The sequence below is a fragment of the Orcinus orca genome, chromosome 19 (assembly GCF_937001465.1).
Source record: "Orcinus orca chromosome 19, mOrcOrc1.1, whole genome shotgun sequence".
NCBI classification, from domain to species: Eukaryota; Metazoa; Chordata; class Mammalia; order Artiodactyla; family Delphinidae; genus Orcinus; species Orcinus orca.
This window is the reverse complement of record NC_064577.1, coordinates 28,766,837-28,787,826: the sequence shown is the minus strand read 5'-3', so window position 1 is coordinate 28,787,826 and position 20,990 is coordinate 28,766,837. Positions and strand designations below refer to the sequence as shown.

At 47.4% G+C, this 20,990-nt stretch overlaps 2 protein-coding genes and 1 non-coding gene across 7 annotated transcripts in view; 1 reads left to right on the top strand and 2 right to left on the bottom strand.

Annotated features, from left to right (window-relative positions):
• Window positions 1-20,990, top strand: part of RECQL5 (RecQ like helicase 5) — a 38,170-nt gene that overhangs the window by 2,805 nt on the left and 14,375 nt on the right. For 3 of the 4 annotated variants that reach the window (XM_033438492.2, XM_049702211.1, XM_049702212.1), the window contains exons 3-7: window positions 418-936; window positions 1,517-1,622; window positions 2,162-2,273; window positions 3,676-3,838; window positions 12,735-12,814. In XM_033438492.2, coding sequence (XP_033294383.1) covers window positions 418-936; window positions 1,517-1,622; window positions 2,162-2,273; window positions 3,676-3,838; window positions 12,735-12,814 — 980 coding nt within the window. The remainder of the gene's footprint in view (window positions 1-417; window positions 937-1,516; window positions 1,623-2,161; window positions 2,274-3,675; window positions 3,839-12,734; window positions 12,815-20,990) is intronic. The other variant, XM_033438491.2, reaches the window with a different exon arrangement.
• Window positions 4,738-4,810, bottom strand: TRNAG-UCC (transfer RNA glycine (anticodon UCC)). The gene has a single exon. It is a non-coding gene; the product is annotated as a tRNA-Gly (tRNA).
• On the bottom strand, window positions 15,291-16,844 carry SMIM6 (small integral membrane protein 6). Of its 2 annotated transcripts, XM_049702227.1 has the most exons (3): window positions 16,606-16,844; window positions 16,451-16,525; window positions 15,291-15,587 (listed from the first exon to the last, which is right to left on the bottom strand). In XM_049702227.1, exon 3 carries the CDS (start codon window positions 15,579-15,581, stop codon window positions 15,402-15,404), a length of 180 nt encoding a protein of 59 aa, XP_049558184.1. In that variant the 5' UTR covers window positions 15,582-15,587; window positions 16,451-16,525; window positions 16,606-16,844; the 3' UTR covers window positions 15,291-15,401. The 2 variants fall into 2 exon arrangements, with proteins under 2 accessions (XP_049558184.1, XP_049558183.1); XM_049702226.1 differs by having other exon boundaries at window positions 16,182-16,609.

Genomic DNA, 20,990 nt, shown 5'->3' with positions numbered 1-20,990 from the left:
GACAGAGAGGATAGAGAACAACAGTAACAATGCTTAGTGAGTGTGTACTAGTCTCAGGCTCTGTGCTAAGTGTTTAGGGGCATTAACGTACCTTCCAAGTATAAATTTTCATTTAATTCTTAAAACAATCCTATTAGGTAGTTTTACTCTTTTTACAGTAAAGTGAAAGAATGAGAGTGAGAAAATTGAAAGGTTAAGGTTAAGAACCAGCTGAAGAGCATGTGGTAATTGAGGCGGGATTAAATCCACATCTGTCTGGCTCCACACATCTGTACTTCTTTTTATGCAAAGAGAAGACACGTTAGAGGGTAGGAGAAGGATGTTTTATGGCTGTGAAATACCCCAGGGAGTCACAGTGACGTTTACCACTGAGGCCTGAGGGCCACTTATAGTCCCCTCTCCCGCTTCTGCCCTCAGGACCAAGTGGACCACTTGCTGGCCCTGAAGGTCCAAGTGAGTACCCTGAACTCAAAGCTCTCGGCACAGCAGAAGAAGGAGCTGCTCTGTGACCTGGAGCAGGAAAAGCCCTGGACCAAGCTTCTGTACATCACGCCAGAGATGGCGGCTTCTGCCTCCTTCCAGCCCGCCCTAAACTCCTTGGCGTCTCGCCACCTGCTCTCCTACCTCGTGGTGGATGAAGCTCATTGTGTTTCCCAGTGGGGTCACGACTTCCGTCCTGACTACTTGCGTCTGGGAGCCCTGCGCCCCCGCCTGGCCCACGCCCCCTGTGTGGCTCTCACTGCCACAGCCACCCCGCAGGTCCGAGAGGATGTGTTTGCCGCCCTGCAGCTGAAGCAGCCAGTTGCCACCTTCAAGACTCCCTGCTTCCGGGCCAACCTCTTCTATGATGTGCAGTTCAAGGAACTGCTTCCTGATCCCTACGGGAACCTGAGGGACTTCTGCCTTAAGGCTCTTGGACAGAAGGCTGATAAAGGGGTGAGGGCATTGAGGTTGGGGGGCCGAGGTACATCAGGGGCGGCGGGCTGCTGTGTGCGGCCTAGAGAAGGATTCTCATTTCCAAGCTCTTTGCTTTTCTAGCTTCCTCAGCCAGGACTAGCCATAGCTTCTTAAAACTCGTGCACAGAGTTGTCCCTTTGGTTTCCTGGCCTTGTCCCCCTTACTGGGGTTCCCGTGTCCTGGAGTCCTCCTGTGGGGGGGCCTTTGCAGACCTATCCAAGGCTCGTGGGGAGGAGGCAAGGGTTAGAAAAGTTGGGTTTTGAGCTGCTTTGGTCCTGCCTTGTTAGAAAGTAGCAGGGCTGTGCTAGATGGTCTGCCTCAGAGGAGACCGTGAGCCTGACGAGAGAGAGTTAGAGCTGCTTTTTAAGCGGACCAGTGGTGGGGACCTGGCTCTTTCACTGCTGGGGCGTGAGTTCAGTCCCTGGTCAGAGAACTAAGGTCGTACAAGCCGCGTGATGCGGCCAATAAATAAATAAATAAATAAAAAGAGCAGGCTGCAGTGCGATGGGTTGTTTTGTTCTTCCCAATGCTTATTTTCTTCCCGTGTCTCCCCTTTCAGTTGTTGTCCGGCTGCGGCATTGTCTACTGCAGGACCAGGGAGGCCTGTGAACAGCTGGCTATAGAGCTCAGTTACAGGGGCGTGAATGCCAAGGCGTACCACGCAGGTAAGGGGCACCTGGGCCACGTGGCCCTCCTTACTCTCAGAAGCCTCTTAGCTGGTCTTTTGTTCCTTAAGAATCCTGGATAATCAGGTGGTCCATCATCTTTTTCCAGATACCCAGGCAGAGCTAAAGTGATTCACTTAAATTCACAAAAAGGAGTCTAGACCCAAATGAGATCTAAAAGGAGAATTGTGACTCCTGAATTCTTATTGTCACCCTGTGCCCACCCAGCAGCAGATGATGAGTTTTTTTAGCCCAGGTATTGGTATCATGGAAAGAGCACAGGCTCTGGAGGCCAATGGACTTGGGTTTGAATCCTGGCTGTCACATTTGTGGAGTGCTCTGTGCCACACACAGGCCTGGGTCTCTATGTTTACTGGCTCAGGCTTGGTGGGTTAAGTGCCTGGCCTGAGGTCATACAGCTGGTAAGTGATGGATTCAGTGTGTGTACTGTGCCCAGCACAGTGTCAGACCCCAGGTAGACCTCAGGGGAAACCCAAGGGAAATGCAAGTTCCCTTCCTCACCTTCCCCTCTTTTCTAGGACTGAAGGCTCCTGAAAGAACGCTGGTGCAGAACGAGTGGATGGAGGAGAAGGTCCCTGTAATTGTTGCAACTATTAGTTTTGGAATGGGAGTGGACAAAGCCAATGTCAGGTGAGCCCTTGTTCTTGTCTGACTTTGCCAGTTGGGGCCTGGCTCCGGGGGAGGGGGGTGGGCCTCCTGGTGCTCTGTCTGGGGAGCCAGGTCTGTGTGTCCTTCTAGGGCCAGAGGGGAAGGAGGCCCCAGGATAGGGTCCCTGGTACATAGTCCAAACGCTGACAGGTTCTGTGCACAGTTCCTCTGCTCCCTGGTGATGGCACAGCACGGTTCTTCCATCCCCCAGAAGAGGGGGCAGCATGCAGACCATCAGGCTCACCCTTTAACACAGCCCCGCTCACTCCCACCTTAGCATCTGGAGCCTGTGAGGGGGTGGAATGAACTATCTTAAAACTGCTCCCTGTGCAAAACTGAAGGCAAAGATCTCGTTCCCGTCACTCCTTGTTACTGTTTACTGGACAGTCCAGAAGAGGTGGGTACATCCCAGCCTCCTAGCCCCACACTGGCCACTGTTGGGAAGTCTTTTACCTCCAGGCATGCTTGACCTTCTGGAGACATTTTGGGCTGCAGCCTGAAGCCCTTTGCTCTGATTAACACCAACAGTAATGCCTTGTGTGATTTACAGAGCACTTTTGCATACCTGGTCTTGTTAAGCCTCATAGTGACCCTGAGTTGGTCAGGGTAGGAATTAGACTGTGAACTATACTTGAGATAACGTGGACTTTGGAATCAAGGTTTGAATCCTGGGTCAGCTGTGTCTTATAATGGATCAACTTTGGAGTCAGACACTCCTAGGCTCAAATCCTAGCTCTGCTGTCCCCTTGTACAAATTTACCTCTCTGAATCCCACATTCATTGTCTATAAAATGAGACTACCTCACATGATGGTGACTGTAATGATTTTTTTTTTTTTTTTTTTTTTTGCGGTACGCGGGCCTCTCACTGTTGTGGCCTCTCCAGTTGCGGAGCACAGGCTCCGGACGCACAGGCTCAGCGGCCATGGCTCACGGGCCTAGTGGCATGTGGGATCTTCCCAGACCGGGGCACAAACCCGTGTCCCCTGCATCGGCAGGCGGACTCTCAACCACTGTGCCACCAGGGAAGCCCCACTGTAATGATTTAACAAGACAAATATATACACTGGCTCATAGTAGGTACTTCATAAGTATTATCCTTTTTCCTCTTCAAAGATGTTATAAAGGACTTACCCAGCTCATAAGTGTCCTAATCTTGTTTCGTTAAGTCCGCTAGTTTTTCCATGAGCTGCTCCATGGCGAGAAGGCCTGCTGAAGGACTGCAGGGTCCTAGCCATGCTTACTCTGGGGCCTATCTCTGCCTCTCTGCCTGCCAGCCTCCTACTTCTGGTCCCTGTGGAGACCCCTGCTCCGCTGACTGGGAGTCACTTCTCCCCTCAGCTTTTCTGCCACATCTCATGCTGCTTGACCCTTGGATCTTACAGGTTTGTCGCCCACTGGAATATTGCCAAGTCTATGGCTGGGTACTACCAGGAGTCTGGCCGGGCGGGCAGAGACGGAAAGCCTTCCTGGTGCCGTCTGTATTACTCTAGGAATGACCGGGACCAAGTCAGCTTCCTGATCAGGAAGGAAGTAGCAAAACTCCAGGTAAGTCCTGGGCAGTAGGAGCCCTTCTTGTCCGAACCCACCGCTCTGCAATTTCTGAACCCAGATGGAGCTTCTGTAATCTGGAGGGCTGCTCCTGAGGCTAGAAGGTACAGCAAGGTGGGGAATGGGGTGTTGGTGGATAGCTTATAACTAGGTTAGACTTTTTTCTTTATACTTAATTGATCTTCGTACAGTCTGTTGTGTGTGTGTTATTTTACATAGTCAAGATCAATCCTGCCTTGTTTTAAATTAGCATTGTTACATAAGCACTTTCCCATATTGTTGTAAGTTCTTTGATTTTAGCCTTTTTTAAAAACTGGTTGCATATTCTTTGTAGAGAACCTAGACACAGACTCAGGAATATAACAGAACTTGGTGTATGATAGGTGGCATTAGAAATCAACAGGAAAATGACGAACTGTTGAATAATTTATTCTAGAAAAAGATAAAATAGAACACTACCTCCCATGCCATATACATATGAATTACAGGTGGATTAAAGACCTCAAAAAACTGTAAAACTGGTGGCGCAGTGGCTGAGAGTCTGCCTGCCGATGCGGGGGACGCGGGTTCGTGCCCGGTCCGGGAAGATCCCACATGCCGCGGAGCGGCTGAGCCTGTGAGCCATGGCCGCTGAGCCTGGCTGAGCCTGCGCGTCCGGAGCCTGTGCTCTGCAACGGGAGAGGCCACAACAGTGAGAGGCCCGCGTACCGCAAAAAAAAAAAAAAAAAAACTGTAAAACTGGGGAGAAAATATTTCATGGCCTTGAGGAAGGGAAGAGTATGTCAAGATTTTTTTTTTTAATTAATTTATTTTGGCTGCACCAGTCTTAGTTGCAGCATGTGGAATCTTCATTGCGGCATGTGAGCTCTTAGTTGTGGCATGTGTGCAGGATCTAGTTCCCTGACCAGGGATCGAACCTGGGCCCCCTGCATTGGAAGCACAGAGTCTTACCCACTGGACCACCAGGGAAGTCCCTATGTCAAGATTTTTAAAAGCAGAAATCATCAAAGAAGACTTGATCTGTTTGACTAAATTCGAGCTAAAATTTTCTTTATAGTGACAGACACCATAAACAAAGTGAAAAAATGAGCCATTTGGGGATTTCATCATGATAGACATCATTGGCTGGTTGTATAGAACTCCTGCAGGTAAAACAGTAAAAGGCAAACAGCTACATAGCAAAAAGGATGGATTTCACAGAAGAGGAAACCAGAATATCTAATAAACATACAAAGAGAAAAAAAAAAACATACAAAGAGATGCTCAGCCTCACTTAGGAATCAGAGAAATGCAAATCAGGTGACAAGCTATCATTTTATACCCATCAGACTGGCCAAAGTGTAAAACATCTTCATAGTCACTGTTGGCAAGGATGTGGGGAGAGGGCAGCTCATGACATGGTCAGGATTATAAGCTAGAACGGCTTCTTTGAAGAGACGAGGTGACACGTGTACGTGGAGGGGCCTGGTGCACTGCGACTCAGCAGTTCCACATCTAGGTAGACAGGGTGTCAGTGCACATGATGGACTGTATGAGGGTATACAGGGATGTTGGCTGCAACAACACAGTGGGGAAATAAAACTCTTCCTCTGTGGGGTGTGGGGTAAGTAAACAGTGGGCTAGTCACACAGTGGAATGGTCCAGAGCAGTTAAAAATGAAGCAGTAACTCTCCATGAATCAACATGGATTAAACCCCCCCAAAACATAATGTGTGACGTTGCAAAAGGATGCACATCGACTTTTCCTTATAAGAAAGATTGAACACAAGGGCTTATTCCTGATCCCCACCAAAAGGACGATAAAAGGATGAAAAGTATATAAACTCACAGGGACAAGGAGAAAAGACACCAGCAGATAGAAATTTTAACAAATGTCTGCCTAGGAAACCCCAAAGACTCTACTAGAAATCTACTAGGATTCATAAGAAAACTTGGCAAGATGGCTGAACATAAGAGAAACATTACTGTAAATACCTAGGAATAGAAATGAAAACATGTTTAATTTGCAAGAATAAAACTTATAAAATACCTAGAAGTAAATGTTACAGGTTCTTATCAAGAGAATTTTTTTAAAACCTCCCCAGTTGATGTTAATATGCAGCCAGGGATGAGAGCCACTGATTTAGATGAGAAAACTAAAACCTCATTGAAAGAAAACAAACTGTACAGATACAAAAGTGATTGGGAAGACTTAAAACTGCCTTTTCTCCTCAAAGTTAATATAAGTATTTTATGAAGTCCCAATTGAAATCCCAAAAAACTTCTATTGGGAAGTAGAATCTTAGAATTTATGTGCAAGAATAAGTGCTCAAGAACAGCCAGGAAAAGTATGAAAAAGAAGAATGATGAAGGGGGTGTGCTTAACCCAGCATCAGAATATGCTGTGCTGCTACCCCGATCAAATCCATGTAATACAGTAACAGCCATTGGAACAGATGAGAGAATTAATAAGAGAGAATTAATAAGTCCTAGAGAAAACAACAAATGACATACAAGGGAACTCCCATAAGGTTAACAGCTGATTTCTCAGCAGAAACTCTACAAGCCAGAAGGGAGTGGCATGATATATTTAAAGTAATGAAAGGGAAGAACCTACAACCAAGATTACTCTACCCAGCAAGGATCTCATTCAGGTTCGATGGAGAAATCAAAAGCTTTACAGACAAGCAAAAGCTAAGAGAATTCAGCACTACCAAACCAGCTCTACAACAAATGCTAAAGGAACTTCTCTAAGTGGGAAACACAAGAGAAGAAAAGGACCTACAAAAACAAACCCAAAACAATTAAGAAAATGGTAATAGGAACATACATATCGATAATTACCTTAAATGTCAACGGGTTAAATGCTCCAACAAAAGACACAGGCTTGCTGAATGGATACAAAAACAAAACCCATATATATGCTGTCTACAAGAGACCCACTTCAGACCTAGGGACACATACAGACTGAAAGTGAGGGGATGGAAAAAGATATTCCATGCAAATGGAAATCAAAAGAAAGCTGGAGTACTAATACTCATATTAGATAAAATAGACTTTAAAGAATGTTACAAGAGACAAGGAAGGACACTGCATAATGATCAAAGTATATGTACCCAACATAGGAGCACCTCAATTCATAAGGCAAATGCTAACAGCTGTAAAAGAGGAAATTGACAGTAACACAATAATAGTGGGGGACTTTAACACCTCACTTACACCAATGGACAGATCATCCAGACAGAAAATTAATGAGGAAACACAACCTTTAAGTGACACAATAGACCAGATAGATTTAATTGATATTTATAGGACATTCCATCTGAAAGCAGCAGATTACACTTTCTTCTCAAGTGCACACAGAACATTCTCCAAGATAGATCACATCTTGGGTCACAAATCAAGCCTCGGTAAATTTAAGAAAATTGAAATCGTATCAAGCATCTTTTCTGACCACAACACTATGAGATTAGAAATCAGTTACAGGGAAATAAACGTAAAAAACACAAACACATGGAGGCTAAATAATATGTCACTAAATAACCAAGAGATCACTGAAGAAGTCAAAGAGGAAATCAGAAAATACCTAGAAACAAATGACAACGAAAACACGATGATCAAAAACCTATGGGGAAAAAAAAAAAAAAAAAAAACCTATGGGGGCTTCCCTGGTGGTGCAGTGGTTGAGAGTCCGCCTGCCAATGCAGGGGACATGGGTTCGTGCCCTGGTCCGGGAGGATCCCGCATGCCGCGGAGCGGCTGGGCCTGTGAGCCGTGGCCGCTGAGCCTGCACGTCTGGAGCCTGTGTTCCACAACGGGAGAGGCCAAAACAGTGAGACGCCTGCATACCGCAAAAAAAAAAAAAAAAAAAAAAAACCTATGGGATGCAGCAAAAGCAGTTCTAAGAGGGAAGTTTATAGCAATACAGTCCTCCCTCAAGAAACAAGAAAAATCTCAAACAATCTAACTTTACACCTAAAGTAACTAGAGAAAGAGGAACAAACAAAACCCAAAGTTAGTAGGAGAAAAGAAATCAAAAGATCAGAGCAGAAATAAATGAAATAGAAACAAAGAAAACAGTAGCAAAGATCAATAAAACTAAAAGCTGGGGCTTCCCTGGTGGCGCAATGGTTAGGAATCTGCCTGCCAATGCAGGGGACACGGGTTCGAGCCCTGGTCCAGGAAGATCCCACGTGCCGCAGAGCAACTAAGCCCGTGCACCACAACTACTGAGCCCGTGTGCTGCAACTACTGAAGCCTGCATGGCAAGAGCCATGCTCCACAACGAGAGGAGCCACCACAATGAGAAGCCCGTGCATTGCAGCGAAGGGTAGCCCGCGCTCGCCGCAACTAGAGAAAGCCCGCTTGCAGCAATGAAAAACCCAACACAGCCAATAAATAAATAAATCAAAAAATAAAAATAAAAGCTGGTTTTTTGAGAAGATAAACAAAATTGATAAACCTTTAGCTACACTCTTCAAGAAAAAGAGGGAGAGGACTCAAATCGATTAAATTAGAATAAGAAAGGAGAATTTACAATGGACACTGCAGAAATACAAAGCATCATAAGAGACTACTACTACTCTATGCCAATAAAATGGACAACCTGGAAGAAATGGACAAATTCTTGGAAAGGTATAACCTTCCAAGACTGAACCAGGAAGAAATAGAAAATATGAACAGACCAAGCACAAGTAATAAAATTGAAACTGTGATTAAAAATCTTCCAACGACAGCAACAAAAATCTCCCCACAAACAAAAGTCCAGGACTGGATGGCTTCACAGGTGAATTCTTTCAAACATTTAGAGAAGAGCTAACACCCATCCTTCTCAAACTCTTCCCAAAAATTGCAGAGGAACACTCCCAAACTCATTCTACGAGGCGACCATCACCCTGATACCAAAACCAGACAAAGATGTCACAAAAAAAGAAAATTACAGACCAGCATCACTGATGAACATAGATGCAAAAATTCTCAACAAAATACTAGCAAACAGAATCCAGCAACACATTAAAAGAATCATACACCATGATCAAGTGGGATTTATCTCAGGGATGCAAGGATTCTTCAATATACGCAAAGCAATCAATGTGATACACCTTATTAACAAACTGAAGAATAACCATATGATCATTTCAATAGATGCAGAAAAAGCTTTTGACAAAATTCAACACCGATTTATTATAAAAATGGTACAGATGAACTGGTTTGCAAGGCAGAAATAGAGACACAGATGTAGAGAACAAACGTATGGACACCAAGGGGGGAAAGTGGCAGGGGGGATGGTGGTAGGATGAATTGGGAGATTGGGATTGACATGTATACACTAATATGTATAAAATAGATAAGAACCTGCTGTATAAAAAATAAATTCAAAGAACAAACAAACCAAAAAAAAAAAAGGTCCTAGAATACATTGTTTAATATTGATGAAGCTGATAAATTCAGTTTAATGGGAAAAGAATGAATTGTCTAATAGCTGGTGCTGACACAGCGGGAATAAAATAAAAGTGCCCCATTTGACACCTTATATAAAAGACAGATTAAGGACCTCATGTAAAAACTAAACAAAATTTAGTCCAGTGTGCCACCTAGGGCTGGAGATATGGTGAAGATATTTTTGTAATGAAAATTAAAAATCCAGAAAGCTGTCTTTTAAAAAACCAAATATTTGAATATATAAAAAATAGTAAGTTTCTATAAATCCTGAACCTATGGAAAAAATATACGTGGTGAAAGATACCGTAAACAAATAGACTGTAGATCTGGAAAAATATTTAATATAAAACGCAAACAAAAGGTTGAAGTTGAGAATAAATAGAGAGTTTTCACCAACTGACAAGAAAAACAAAGGATATGAAAGGAAAGTTCCCAGAAAAGCTCATCCAAATGGCTCGTCTAAAGATGTTCAAATTAGGTAGTAATCAGGTAAATGCAAATTAAAGTAAAATGATTTGACGCGTGTGTAAAAGAGCTCAAACTCCTGTTGCTAGTGGGCACGTGAAGGAAAGAGTGCCTACACTTCGCCAAGAGAAAAATGCAGTGTTACAGTCTTTTGTGGGGAAGCAATCTAGCAATATCTATTTAAATTTTAAAATGCAGATACCCTTTGACCTAGATATCCTATTTCTGGAACCAAATCACCTGAAATAAGAGTGGCAGTGGGGACTTGCCTGGGGGTGCAGTGGTTAAGAATCAGCCTGCCAATGCAGGGGACGTGGGTTCAGTCCCTGGTCCGGGTAGATCCCACATGCCACGGAGTAACTAAGCCCGTGTGCCACAGCTACTGAGCCCACGCACCCTAGAGCCTGTGCTCCGCAACAAGAGAAGCCACCGCAATGAGAAGCCCACGCACTGCAATGAAGAGTAGCCCCCGCACTGCAATGAAGAGTAGCCCCTGCTCGCTGCAACTCGAGAAAGCCTGCATACAGCAAAGAAGACCAAAAAATGCAGCCAAAAATAAATAAGTAAATAAAAGTGGCAGTGTGCCCTTATGTGCTCAAGGGCTTGAATGGTAGAATTGATCATGAGGACAGAAAATCGGAAACAAACTAAATATCTAGCAATAGGGAGTGAAGAAGAAATGATAGTAAATACTCCCCATAGGGTAATAGGCATAGCTGGGGGCCCAGGAAGTCTCGTATCTTCCTTTTTATAAAAATCATATTTATTACTGTTTCACTTTATAGGTTTGCTATATTGAAATGTAAGTTCCATGACAGCAGGAACCTTTCCTGTGTAGCTGTAATTAATGCCTAGCTCAGTGCTGGGAATGTAGTTTAGTGCTTAATAAGTGTTTATTGAATAAATGAATAAATTTGAATGACGGGAGAGAAGGTGGATGCAAGTAGCGATTGGGAATGAAGAGGTCTTGCGAGGACCAAGGATGATAGTTTGCCATGACCTAAGGGAGTGTGATTAACTTGTCTGAAGTTCAAATTAGACAAGGAAAAGATTTCGGTAAGGTGATTAGGTATAAGGTATTTATTTAAAACTTACTAACACAGTGAATTACAAGAACTCACACTGGGCTCATCATTGAGACATTTGAGATCATTTGAGATAAAGAGATGATCCAGGGGCTTCCCTGGTGGCACAGTGGTTAAGAATCCACCTGCCAATGCAGGGGACACGGGTTCAAGCTCTGGTCCGGGAAGATCCCACATGCCGCAGAGTGACTAAGCCCGTGTGCCACAACTACTGAGCCCGCGTGCCACAGCTACTGAAGCCCATGTGCCTGGAGCCTGTGCTCTGCAACAAGAGAAGCCACCGCAATGAAAAGCCCGTGCACTGCAATGAAGAGTAGCCCCGACTCACTGCAACTTGAGAAAGCCTGTGCATGGCAATGAAGACCCAATGCAGTGGAAAAAAAATTTTTAATAAAAAATAAATAAAAAGAGATGATCCAGAAAGCTTCCAGAGAGGTGTTACATGGAGGACGGGGAGTCCAAAGAGCACCAGTTTTCACCATTGTAATATTCGAAACGAGAAACAGTGCTTCCAAATGCTAAATAAACCATCCCATCTAGAATTTCCTACCCAGCCAATCAGTTAGTGTGAAAGTAGGATAAAGACATTTTCAGACAGACGATTTTAAGAAACTTTCTCCTTTGGAGAAGCTACTAAAGGATGTTCTCCACTGCAGAGGCTGTCAACTAGGAAAGGAAGATGGAGACCTGACCCAGGAGCGAGGCAAAGGGAGTGTCCTAGGACGAGAGTGAAGGGTAGTCTCGGCTGTGCACCAGGCCTGGAGAGCAGAGGCCCAGGTGGAACATGGGGATGGAAGGCACCAGGAAGGACGTTTCCAAAGATAAAAGTGGACCTTGCCATCATTGGCCCCCGCTTCCCGAAGTGAATTTTTCATTACATCAGAACATTTGGGGGGGTATTCGTGATGCACTGAAATCTAAGGAAATGAAAAAACAGGTCAGCTGTTAATTGCAGGAGAAACAACGTTGTCGAAGGATATGTGATCATGGGAAATAGTAAAAATATAATCAAGCGGTTAGCTCTGAAGAATCACCTTAAGGGAAATTGTGATGTAATAAGAAATCGTGATATAAATATATTGGGAGAATGGAAGTAGAGGAAGTATGTGGATTTGTGTGTTTGGGAGATGGGAACCATTCAACTTCCGGAAGCAGAAAGAATAGAGAATGTCTTGGGTATTAGTGTCTGCTATATTTTCTTGGCTCTTCTGTATTTTAAACTTTTTCACAATTTTTTTTAAGATTTTTTTTTTTGATGTGGACCATTTTTAAAGTCTTTATTGAATTTGTTACAATATTGCTTCTGTTTTACATTTTGCTGTTTTGGTTGCGAGGCATGTGGGATCTTAGCTCCCCGACCAGGGATCGAACCCACAACCCCTGCATTGGAAGGCGAAGTCTTAACCACTGGACTGCCAGGGAAGTCCCTTCACAGTTTTTTAAAAGGAAAATTTAACAAATAGCCATGTACCAAAAGGCAAATAACGTATAATCCCAACACTCAGAAGTAATGACTGTCAACGTTTAGTGTATGTCCTTCCACACATACAGAGGTTAGTATGTTCCCTCACACACTCGTGTATGTATTTAACCCCTATTAAATTAGGTCATATTATACAGTGATTCCCAAATGCCATTCCCCGGGCCCTTTGCATGAGAATCACCTGAGCAGCTTTTTGAAAATATAAACTCCCTGGAGCTCCAGGTTCAGAAAGTTCAATTCAGTAGTCTTGCTGAATTGGGCCTCAGGTCTTTTAAAGTTACCCAGGTGATTCCGATGCATGGTCAGGTGTGGGGACTCTGTTTTGTGAATGGCTTTATTAGTGTCATTTGATATTTTTCTCTCTCACCATTTGTTGGGCTACTACATTTGTAGTCCAACTATGTAAGACTTTTACTGAATGGTCGTTTCTTGTCTCCAGGAAAAGAGAGGGAACAAAGCATCCGATAAAGCTGCTGTCTTGGCCTTTGATGCCCTGGTGGCCTTCTGTGAAGAATCGGGGTGAGTGACTTATCTTGTGTGTGGAAACAAGTGTTAGTGAGATCTTTTCCTCTCCCAGCACTGCTAGTTAACAAGCTAACATAGGACAGTTCTTGGGCCACCAAGGGACCCCTGCCTGCTGAAAGCCATCGTGTGGGAATATTTCCTGTCGGAGCATGGAAGTTGGTACCCTCCCACCTTTCTGTGGAAGGCCCCAGAAACTCTGGCACTGTGAGGATTCGTTGAGTATTTTGGGTGGTCATCCACCCATCCCACTCCACCCACTTCTGGAGTGGCTGGCACCCTGGGTGACTCAGTTCCGAGAGATGTGACCAGTTCTGAGCCATTGGCATTGTGGTGATAATGTGCCACTGCGCTGTACCACTGCTTCACTTGTGGAGTAGTCACTCTCATCCCAGACCCAAGCAGAGACGTGTGGCCCAGTTTATGTCTTGGGAGGGCAGGGGCGGTAATGTGCTTGGAGAGAAATCAACTTTTCTAACATAACACCAGCCTGCCTACTTGGAACCCACTTATCTATTTGATCTGAATCTGCTGGCGGTGGGGGCCATGAAAGAGCCTGATAGCTGCTCAGCAACAGGCAGACTGTGGCCGGGAGAGCCCTGGGCACGAGCAGCTGTGGGCGCACTGTATGAGGGACATCCAGAGCATTCTGGACAAGCTGGGAGCACTTGCATTTGTGTAGCCCTTTGCTCGAAAAACCTGTTTGATTCCTCTGCTCTCACTGGTCAGATCTCGTTGGACAACCCTGTAAGGTAGATGAGGCAGAATTGATTGCTTCAGACTTAAGAGATGAACAGACCACTGTCCAGAGAGGTCGTGGTTGGGAGTTCCCTGGCGGTCCAGTGGTTAGGACTCGGTGCTTTCACTGCCGAGGGCCGGGGTTCAATCCCTAGTCGGGGAACTAAGATCCTTCATGGATGCCACTAATCCCCCATTTCCCAGTTTGCAGTGATATGCACATTTTCATACACACATGCCATCTTGGGTTTTGTAAGACTGGATTCTTGAAGCATGGAGTTGATTAGGTGCATGGTACTGGTGGTGCCCACCAGATGTTTGGGGCTTTCTTCTGGAAACCAGAGAGGCACTTATTTGGGCCATGTGTTCTGATTCCCACCCCCTCCTATTCACCAAGTCTGTGGCTCCTAGGCTGAAGCTACTTGCTTCTCTAAGCTGCCATGTCTCATTTGGCCTCTGTGGCAAGACCACGCCCAGCAGAGGTGGTTGGCACCCTTGCCCACAGCCATTGCAACCAGAGCCCTTTTCAGGCACTAACATAGTGAGTTGCTAAATTAGGCCTTCTTTGGTTCCTTGAGTAAAGCGCTTGTCATGAAAGGGCTCAGTGTCCTTGCTAGTTGTCAGAGTCCCCTCTGCTTGGAGTCACCCTGGCTGGACTCTTGTTTGGGGTGAGTATGAGGCTCTGTGGAGCTGTCTGGAAGCTTAGCTCTGCCATATCCCTCTGGGCTGCAGCAACTCACCAGGCAAGAGGACAGGTCCTCCCAGGGCCCTCTGCTTTCTGTCTCATACCAGAGACCTGGGACCTGTTAGAGTGTCAAGGGTCTGGGCATCAGTGGGCCTCCTGTTGCCCCGTGTGCAGCCTCATCTCTTCTATCTCATTTGCTACACATGAGGGCGTCAGATTCCAGGACTTCCAGGCCCTGGGACGGAGTGAACACAGCTGGTATGGCTGGATTTGAAATTGCTCTTTGAGTAGAAAGGAATGTTTCTTCATTGCATAAATGGTATATAACACGAAGGCAAAGCCCCTTCCTCACCAGATACTTGCCCTTTTTCTGAGAATAGCCTGGTTTGACGTTGACGTTGAAGCAGCTATTTGCAAAGAGAGGGCACTTGGCAGCGAGGGACAGGCCTGCTTGATGGCTTCGGCAGAGGCGGGGACATTTCTACAAGGGCTGTGTTGTAGGGTCTGGGGTGCATGGGGGCTGGGGGACCCTGTGAGGGATACCTGGGCATCTCTTGGACCAAGAGAAAAGACACTTGGGTCACATGAATGAGGCCAGCGTGGGGCGTCCAGATGGCTTCCTCTCTTCTTTGCGTGCAGCTCCTTTCTCTGAGCATGGCCGTGAAATGCATTTGATTATTTATGACAGGGCCAAATTTACCTTTGCGTGTAGAAGGAACAGTAATTAGGTTCAAAGCAACCTTCCTCCAGCCTAGAGGCCTCTGGACCCTGAGATGGGAAAAACAGCTTTGGTTTAGGCCTAGATTGTACTGGGCTCTGTCAACTCCTGGGGTCTCCAGGCTGGGGGAGCCAATGGCCCAGCATCCCTCTGTTTATCCATTCATTTGCTCATTCGTTCATTCATTCATTTATTCAACCAGCAAATATTGATTGATACTGACTCTGTGCGAGGGCACATCAGAAAAGGGGGTACAATTGGGAACAGAAAGAGACCCAGCCCCTGCTTTTTGTTGCTTGGACCAGTGGGGAAGACAGGCACTTATCAGATAATCACATGAAAAATGTGTAATTCCAGACTGTTAGAAGGGCTTTGGAGAAAAGGTACATGGCGTTTTGAGAGTGTATAACAGTGGCCCCCTTCTTGGCCCACAGAAAGTCAGGTCACGACTCTTCACACTCGTTGACCCTATCGAGTGCAGGGAGTGAACCAAACACAATAGCAAACAAGATGAGAAACAGGACCGTAATGATGAACAAGCAGATCACTACCAGGCCCCCCTGGTCGACGGGGTTCTGCCAGAACTCATCCTTCCAGGTGCGTTTTGTTAGTAGTCTGTCCATGTGAACCTGGAAAAGTGGGGACAGAGGCCCTGAGTGCAGGGGCTTCTCCAAGGCCCTGTCCCAGGTGCTACTCCCTGCCCCCAACTTCACCCTCTGGTGCGATCTCAGAGAACGGCGGCCACCTCTGTAGCTAGCAGGCATTGAAGGGATGGTGGGTCATTGGGCTCAATGCCTCCAGCAAGCAACAAATGGGCTTTCTTCCTCCACAGAAGCAAAAGCAGGGACTGGCACCAAGAGAGGGGGGTCCCTTGAGTTCTTCCTGGAGGCTGCCTCTGTCTTCTCCAGTCCTTTCCTGAACAGCCCTGCTGTGAGCAGGACTTTCTCTCCCATCCCTGAGAACTGCTCAGCCAGGATCTAAAAAGCAGCGCTCTAGACCCTTCCTGGGTTTCCTGCCTCGGTTGCCAAACATTTGGGAAGCATTTTGAGAGATCAGCACAGGAGCCCAGGAGTGGATGGTCTCAAGCTGAGGCCTCTGTAGGCTTCCTTAGAGGCAGGTGAAAACAGAAGGACTAACTAATCTTGAAACACAGCTGAGATGGGCAGGCTGTGAGTCTGTAGCCAGTTGAAGGGAGTAAAGGCGGAGAAGGAAGGAGCCGTTACCGGGGTCTGCTGTTTGTACTCCTGTGTCCTAAGCGAGGGCAGGCAGGTCAGGGTAATCCTTCAGGCCCCACGCCTTGGGGGCCTGAGCTGAAGAAGCCGCCAGGTGACCAGAGCTGCACTGTGTCTCAGAGAAGCAACTCTTGGGAGGAAAAGGTGGCCGCATTGCTGACTGCCCCTGACCAGACCTGCTTGCTGTCACCAGAGCAAACAAAGGTGGGCTAGCGCCCATTGCCTAGCAACCGCGTTCTCTTTCAGCCTTTCACACTTACCCCCTCCGCCGCGTTCTGCACTTTTGTGATGCTGTTTTGGGGGGCTGCTCAGGGGCGTGGGTTGAGGTGTCCTGGCTGAGAGAGGTCAGACTTGGGGTGGGCGGGGGAAGAGACTGGATCCGGGGCCCTTGCCCCAGGCCTCCCGTCCACCTCACCTGTGGCTGGGTCCTGCCCCTCCTCTCAGTCCGGATGACCCGTCTACTGAAAGGACCTGCCCAGAGCTCGGGAGGCCCCAGGGCTGGGGCTGCCATGCATGGCCGCTCACTTCCTGTGGTGCCGGGTTGATGATTAACCACAGCTCCAGCTGGCACCTCCTGGAACCAGCATGTGGGTGTTTATCACCATTGAGGCCCCAGGCTCCTGTGGAGGCCCAGCTTCCCCCTTGGTGTCTTTGTGTGCCGCTTAGGCCCGGCCGCAGCTGCTTCGTGTGGCTTCCCACCCCCTGGTGTGATGGGGCAGCCGGGAAGCAGGAGTGGGGCCTGTGTCCCTTCTCGTGGAACCTGGTGGCTGCCATTCCATCCTTGAAAGACGGGAGTCGAGTGCCCACGGTGGCCAAGAACTGCGCCAGGTGCTGCGTGTCCAGTCGTGAGCGAGAGAGGCAGGCCCTGCCCTCCCAGGGGTTACATTATAGGGTACTGGTCCTCAACCCTGCCTGTTCCAATCATCCGGGAGCTTTTCTGAACGCCGGTGCCCAGGCCCCACCTGGTAGCACAGAGATCAGCCTCTGGGCGTGTCAGAGCCCTGTGCTTGGTAAACCTTGTTGGGTGATTCTCCTTTTTTTTTTTCAATTTAGTGGGGTTTTTTTTAAATTTATTTAATTTATTATTTTAATTTTTGGCTGCTTTGGGTCTTTGTTGCTGCACGCGGGCTTTCTCTAGTGGCGAGTGGGAGCTACACTTCGTTGCGGTGCGCGGCTTTCTCATTGCGGTGGCTTCTCTTGTTGTGGAGTGCGGGCTTTAGGCACGCAGGCTTCGGCAGTTGTGATAGGCAGGCTCAGTAGCTGTGGCTCGCAGGCTCTAGAGCTCAGGCTCAGTAGTTGTGGTGCACGGCTTAGTTGCTCTGTGGCATGTGGGATCTTCCTGGACCAGGGCTCAAACATGTGTTTGAGAATCCACCTGCATTGGCAGGTGGATTCTTAACCACTGCAGCACCAGGGAAGCCATCATCGTGTGATTCTGACATGCAGCCGGGGCTGGAGGAGATGATGGGCAAGTTCCTTGAAGTCCTTCTTAACTATCCTGGCTTAATTGACCTTGGCTTACCTGCCGCTTCGCATTTCCTTCTGTAAAACACTCTGACTAATGCCCTTGGCCTGCTGAATGCTCAGAGCCAGCAGGCTGGTCTCAGCACACCCTCGGACTTCCGCTCCATTAGCTTAGTTGGATGCTTATTAAGCGTCAGCTGCTTGTTCCCAAACCTGTTTTGTGGCAGTTGTACTTGTAATTACGTAATTGCACTTAACATTACATAAAAATGAAGTGGTGATAATAGCTGAAACCCCAGTTTTACAACTGGGGAACAGGCACAGAGAGGTTAAATAACTACCCAGGGTCACACAGCTAAGAAGTTACTGCTTTGGGGTTTGGACCCAGCTGTTCCTGTCAAAAATAGATGTGGACAGGACAACTGTAAACATTTTCTAAAAATGCAGAAGTATTTCACACTCAGGTTTCCTTGCAGATGTCTTCAAGTTCTTATTCCGCCTTAAAGAAATCAAAATTAGCAAATAGACAATTCAGGAACTCTGGTCGGCAAACCCACACTTGGAGAAAAGACCTCGGCCCTGCATCAAAAAGATTGACCAAGGAATGTGCGTCTGTATGTTTCCATTTCAAATGAGAGGTGTAGAGAACGTACATCTCGGGTACACAAACGTTGCTTTAATTGACTTTTTCAATTAACTTCTGGCCCTGATCGGAAAATCCTTCTGAAATGATCACCACGAAGGGAATGATGTGATGGGAAGAGGTAGAGAATGCTGTTGGTGCCCATGGCATAGTCTGGCCTGGGGCCTGAGGAGACTCCCCTGGGAGGAGCGATGTTGAAGTTGAGATGGGAAGCCGCCGTAGGAGTTAGAATGAGGAGACAGTGTTCCAGGGTATGCAGCCAGTTCCCAAGGAGAGCGAGGAGACTTTTCCTAAGGACAAAATTAATTTGTCTTCAGTTTTTTTTTTTTAACTTTTATTTTTTTAATTATTATCTTGTTACTGCCGTGCGGCTTGAGGGATCTCAGTTCTCTGACCAGGGATTGAACCCAGGGCATGGCAGTGGAAGCCCAGAATCCTAACCACTAGGCCACCAGGGAACACCCTGTCCTCAGTTTTTTATGGTCTGCAATTTGTTATTACCCACAAGCAAATATGTCGTATTGAAGATTGTTATCTGTAGATTGCTTTCAAATGTTAATGTTTGGGAAAACAGGAGAAAACTGTTTTGTCTGCTCTGCCAAGTTTTGCTAATAAGATTCTTGCACCGGTGGCTTTACTGTAGTTTCCAATAAGGCGTAACATATGTACAGTAAACTGCACAGATCTGAGGTGTAGAGTGAAACCCTCGTGAGGGACCGCGAGACCACAGTCGAGAGACCGGCTGGGACGCTGGGGCAGTGACCGCAGGCAGGCGCTGCTGGTAGCTTGTTCCAGGGTGGCATGGCGGTGGGAACAGAGAGCTGTGGCGGCCAGAGTCAGCCAGATGTTCTCTGGGGCTCAGATGGCCTGATGGCCGCCCCTTCCATGGTCACCACCTGCCTTGCTGTACCTGTTTATTCTTTGCCGTGATGGGGGAATTGCTGCCTCCTCTCCATGCCCATCTTCCCCAGAGGACCAGCCAGAGTATGTCAGGCTGCTCTTGTGCTGGGGCAGATCTGGTTGGTTGATCCGAGTGGGATTGGAGCCTGCCTGGGACCTGGTGTGACAGCTTCAGGAGGGGAGCCATTGGTGGTGGGGCTCAGCGTGCCCCCGTAAGCCCTCCAAGGGGAGGGACAGAATCTTATTTGGGGTCAGCAGTTAAGTACTGCCTGGCCTGGAGGAGGAGAACGCGAATGAACCTCCTGTCAACCTGTTGGTGCCCAGGTCTGCCGACTTCCTGGCAGCTGGACCAGGGAGCCTGAATCTTTTCTAGAAAAGATGCTCAGCCTCAGCCTCACTGAGGAAGGATGTTCTTGATGCCGACGTACCTCACGTAAGGAAAAGTCACACGGGGATCAGGCTGCTGCACCGTTGGAGCTTCTCCTGAACTGAGGGCTTCCTGGGGACCCGCCAGCTGTTGGTGCTGGGACTGGCAAGGGCGGGGCTTCACATCCTCCCACCCTCCCTCTGTTTTTCTTCTGGGTGGGAGACATAGCTGGGCCCCACCCCAGCTCTTAACTCTGAGGGCACACCCGCTTATAGGGAGGTTACTTTGAGAAGAGCTTGGGGTGTGGCTGTTTGGGATCTAGGGTTGATATTGTAGGTGGTGGATAATGGAGTGAGAGCCTTATCAGTACTACAGCTGGAGGCCTGGGGCCCCGGGTGTGGTGAGCAGGGGCTCTGGAGCCAGGTGGGGGGTGCCCAGAGGCTGGCTCTGCCACTTTTCAGCTGGTCAAATTTAGGGAAGTTACCTATTTCCTCATCTTTAAAATGGTGATAATAATGGTACATTTGGCATTGAGGTTGTCATCATGACTAAATGAATTTATCTGCATCAAAATGCTTAAGACACTGCCTGAGCGGGGATGAGTCCTCAGTGAATTTTACTTATATCTTTATCCTCACCATTGTTGCAAGTATTATTATGGTTATCATTATTTTTCCGAGTCCCATTCTTTTGTGGTGTGGTGGGGGTGGTAGAGAGTACAGACAGATTCTTGAATTTCTTTTATTTTCTATGGAAGCACTCTTCTCTGGGTCTTCAACCCAAACCAAACCCGTCAGAGAAGTCCCTGGGCACCAGGAAGTGAAACCAACCAGAGAGAGAGCTTCTCCTGCCTGCCTGTCAGCTGGAGATGGTGGGGCCGCAGGGGAGTGGCAGGGCTGGCATCCCCTCTCCACTCCCTGTTTTCTGAGTAGATGGAGCTCTGCCTCAAGGCAGGCAGAGCATGGGCTGCACAGGCCAAGATGACAGAGGCGTATAAAAAACGCAGACTTCTTTATGGCCCCGGCGGACCAGGGTTGTGTGTGTGTGTCGGGGCGGGTACCGCGTGAGCCTCTGCCTCCCCTGCCCTCGTTCCTGGCTTTGTAGCTCTACCTGGAAAGTTCTGTGGGAGAGAAAGTAAACTGAAGGGAAAGAGGCCAAGCAGTGTTGCATGTCAGCAGGCCCAGTTTTTAAAATGAGTCCACATTGCTCTGGCTTGGCGCCCTATTTAGAGGGGCAGATAATGATGCTTCATATCAGTGGAGGTCTTAGGATATGCCCAGCACTGTGCCAAGGTCATCTCGGTTTATCCTCACAGGCTTAGCCCAGGAGGTGGGGACCAGGATTAGCCCCATTTCACAGGGGAGGAAACATGGCTTGAAGAGGTTGAGTCACTGACCTCCGGTTTCGTAGCTGGCGGGGGTGGGAG